A 3,821-nucleotide genomic window follows, 5' to 3' on the forward strand; every position below is an offset into this window, starting at 1 on the left:
GAAGCTTGAATTTGTTGTTAAAATGAATTATTACATAATCCAAATGTGTTGTAGACAAAATAATGAAAAGGTCTGTCTGGTAGCCTCTATAAATAGATAAAGATTTGTATTTGAAGAAGTTATTGCCTGAAGCATATATATTTGTTTTACTTGACTTGAGACTTGACTGATTGGACTTGGACCTTGTGACTTGAGACTTGCTCTATTCTTTCTTGTAATCTGACAACAGAATACTAATAAAATCAAGAGACTGTTTGCCTTTCTCCTCCAATGGCCTCTTTGCACGCAGCCCTAAAAACCAAACCTGAAGCGATTATGACTGGAAACAATGCATTTATGTTATTAATTAAAAGTGAGGAAAAACGTTGAAGAAAATGGACAAGTGAAAAACAATTTTCAATTGATATCTTTATTTGTTTCGACAGAAAGACAATAAAAACATACTAATTGCAACAATAATATAAAAAGGTTTGCAGCACCACAGTGCAGTACTTCCATTCCAGACAAATATGATCTTAGTGGTTCTGCTTTCTATTAACACCTATGTACAGCCTTCGACATTTTGTCGGCTACAAATCGATATAAATTATGACCTGAGTTTCTGACGTGCGCTCTGCAAACCCATAACCATGATATGGATCAACTGCACAGTTTTTTCATGATTAAGTTTTGGATCTTGTTAAAATATGATTTTGCATAGTCATTTACAAAAAGAAAAAAAGAAATACAATGGAAGTGATAAATAATTTAAAACCACGCCAGACTTCCTTTAAATAGGCTACAAGTGATTCGACATCTCTTATGTGCTTGTGAATTTGAGACTGAGTTTTGAAATATTCCCATGGTAGGTAGCCTGCAGGAGAAATGGTTTACCCAACGTTTCAGGGAAATGCCTACTGCGCTCAACATTATCCAAAATAACCAATGTTTCACCTTTGTCAGGTCTACGTCCAAAACCGGCCAGTTTATACTTTTAGAGCTCTATAAAGTTCCGTTGATTTGGAAGGGCCTCGTATTAAAACTCTATAGTCTTTGTTAATAAGCAGCCCCAACGCTTTGCTGTGGTACTACTGGGTGGTGCACTGCGCCCGGGTGCTGTAGATGCGATCCCTGTTGGTACCAGTGGTTGTTATAATCCTCCAGGTAGGGGGGCGACGAGCTGAGGGGTGGCTGCGGGATTTGGGGCCTGCTGGGCGGGGTAGTGAGAGAGTTATTGTCCCAGACCGTCGGGGATGGCGGGGAGTTGCACGCCATGGAGTCGCTGGCGTTTGGGCTGTGGTCAAGGGGAACCTCTCCGTTCTTGTAGAGCTTCTTGAATTTGGACCTCCGGTTTTGGAACCAAATCTTGACCTGTTAGGGAAAATATTAACGTTGTTAGTCTAAATGTCATGTCAAAAGAGGAAAATATAATTTTCAGCAAAACATCTGCATTTTAAATAGTCAAATAATCATAGTGGCCTCGGTCTAAATATAAAGCTAGGCCTATAGGCCTACATTATAAGGACATCTGGCCAAGAACACACAAAAAATAATTGCGTGAAAAAATGTGGCCAATATTCAAATGCAATGTAATAACCAATGCTTTTTGACAATACAAACATTTGTCAATGAAAAATAGCCTATAGGCTTCCGATGATTAATTTGGCGAGGTATGCTAGATATGAGACATTTCACTATTTAAGGACAACCTACAGAAGTCAAAGCAAGTTGTTATGAGTTAAGGGTGACTGCACTTACAATGTGTGTAATCGTCATGATATTTACCTGTGTCTGCGTCAGTCCCATTTGAGCAGCAAGTTCGGCTCTCTCGGGGAGGGCGAGGTACTGCGCTTTCTGAAAACGTCTCTGCAACGCTGCTAGTTGGTAGCTGGAGTAAATTGTTCTCGGCTTGCGGATTTTCTTTGGTTTTCCATTCACCATACGAACTTCAGGCTCGGGTTCTTCTTTCACTATAAAGAAAGAAGCAACAATTGTTTCATTAGTTCTTAGTATTAGTTATGGAAAACATTTAAACAATGTATTAATAATAATGACAATAAGTCATCATCATGATAAACGTCATGTTATTATTGTGTTAATGAATATATTATTACTATAATCTTTATTACATTGTTATAGGCTAGTTGAAGTTGCAATAGCAATGTTTTCATGAGTGGTGCAACGCTCAAATAAATGGAAAAAGTCTTGATCATGCTCAACCTGCAATAATAACCTCAAATAATCGGTCAGTGATTTGTATAATAACCCTAAATATCTGCCCAGTGATTCGCAGACAGTTGCTATCAGTGCAATTACTAACCATAATCGTTTTACGACTACCTGTTAATAGCTGTCTATTCTTTATCAAAAGCCATCAATTAGCAGCATGGTTCCAACTTCAGTATTTGTAGTTTTACTAGTTACTTGTAATAAATCCCACCTTTACAAAATATAAATTTAACAATTTAAATGAATGTCTGAAACCCAAATATGACTTTTCACCCTTACAATGTTTTCGCTATCTCTGCTATCTCATTCTATTTCTTTCAGCTGTAACAGTCTACCAGTATAGATTACACCAATGCAAATGTTTCTCAATTGAGCGGGCCTATATAATATAAAACTTCCCAAGACACTACCCTAACGTTTTTCCAGAGTATGCATGCATATTCGTCTCTCTCTCTTTACACATACAACGAAACAGGAAAAATATAACACAGAAATAATTAAAATATGTTTAAGTATTTACCTGAGCTTTGAGGCGAAGCCTGCAGATGATCTCTGTTGTAATGTCCATATTGTCTGTAGGAGTTTGTGTAAGGATATTCAGACTTGGTGGGATAAACTCCTGCACCACCCATTCCATTCAGGTTAAATTGGTGATGGTAGGCATTCATTTGTTGCCCGTAGGTTTGACTCTGGTAATATTCGTGATGGCTGTGAGCCGTCTGTCCGCTGTAGTAGCCCATGTCCGTGACTGAGGACTCGGGGAGAGTCGGAGAGTCCTTGGAGCTCGGATGGCAACTCATAGATCCGGGGAGATCGGTCAAAATGCTCGCTACCTTCTTCTCATAAGTCTGTCCGCTCATCATGGGTCGCAGCCCTCCAAAGAAAATAAAGTCCACGATAATTCGTAAACACAGGACGTTTGTGTAGTAGTGTTCAAAGAAATCGCAGTGAATAGATGTAGTCAGTCGTGCCCTGAACGCAAGTCCTTGGAGAGCAAGTCCTTCTCAAACTCTCTTAGCTGTAGTAACTCGATTGTGGCAGCACTCTACACCAGTGAAACTGAATTATAGAGTGCTGGGATGGATGCTGCGTTCTCATTGGCTCCAGTCAATCCTTTTTTTTTCTTTTTTTTTATCTCTCTCCCTCTTGCCCTCAAGGCGAAATGGTGGCGCTCAATAAATCCTACCCTTGGACTAAAGTGCCAAAACACACATGTCTTTTGGCGCTCCAGGTTTGTCTTTTCAACCTGGACCCAGGGGTAGATGTAACATAGCAAATGTAAATCCACAACACTCCAATTAGTATGATTTGTTACCTTTCATATGGTATGTATTAATTTGTGGATGTCCATCATCCATTTCGTATGATATCATACGAATTACAATTTGCATGATATGTTACCAATTGCAAGTATTACAATATGTTATGAATTGCAATTTGTGCAATATGTTACGAATTTGCCAAATGTATAATATGTTACAAATTCCAATTTGTTGTGACTAAAGTTAGCCAGGTGGATAACACTAATGTTAGCTATGTGGCTAATGTTAGCTAGGCTAGGGGTTGGAGTTAAGACTTAGGTGAAGGATATGCTAACATGTTAAATAGTTGAA

General features: G+C 38.7%; 1 protein-coding gene across 1 annotated transcript; it reads right to left on the reverse strand.

Annotated features, from left to right (window-relative positions):
• Positions 1–393: 393 nt before the first annotated feature.
• LOC110498834 (homeobox protein Dlx3b) lies at positions 394–3,258 on the reverse strand. The gene is made up of 3 exons (XM_021575482.2): positions 2,729–3,258; positions 1,765–1,949; positions 394–1,350 (listed from the first exon to the last, which is right to left on the reverse strand). The coding sequence occupies exons 1-3, from the start codon at positions 3,069–3,071 to the stop codon at positions 1,036–1,038; spliced, it is 843 nt and encodes a 280-aa protein (XP_021431157.2). The 5' UTR covers positions 3,072–3,258; the 3' UTR covers positions 394–1,035.
• Between the last annotated feature and the right edge of the window lie 563 nt (positions 3,259–3,821).

Source organism: Oncorhynchus mykiss, chromosome 20 (assembly GCF_013265735.2).
Source record: "Oncorhynchus mykiss isolate Arlee chromosome 20, USDA_OmykA_1.1, whole genome shotgun sequence".
NCBI classification, from domain to species: domain Eukaryota; kingdom Metazoa; phylum Chordata; class Actinopteri; order Salmoniformes; family Salmonidae; genus Oncorhynchus; species Oncorhynchus mykiss.

Coding starts and splice junctions, on each gene's coding strand:
- LOC110498834 (XM_021575482.2), bottom strand. CDS start 3,071: ATGATGAGCGGACAGACTTATGAGAAGAAGGTAGCGAGCATTTTGACC. Junction 1,950..2,728: donor GGCTTCGCCTCAAAGCTCAG/GTAAATACTTAA, acceptor CTTTCTTTATAG/TGAAAGAAGAACCCGAGCCT. Junction 1,351..1,764: donor TGGGACTGACGCAGACACAG/GTAAATATCATG, acceptor TTTCCCTAACAG/GTCAAGATTTGGTTCCAAAA.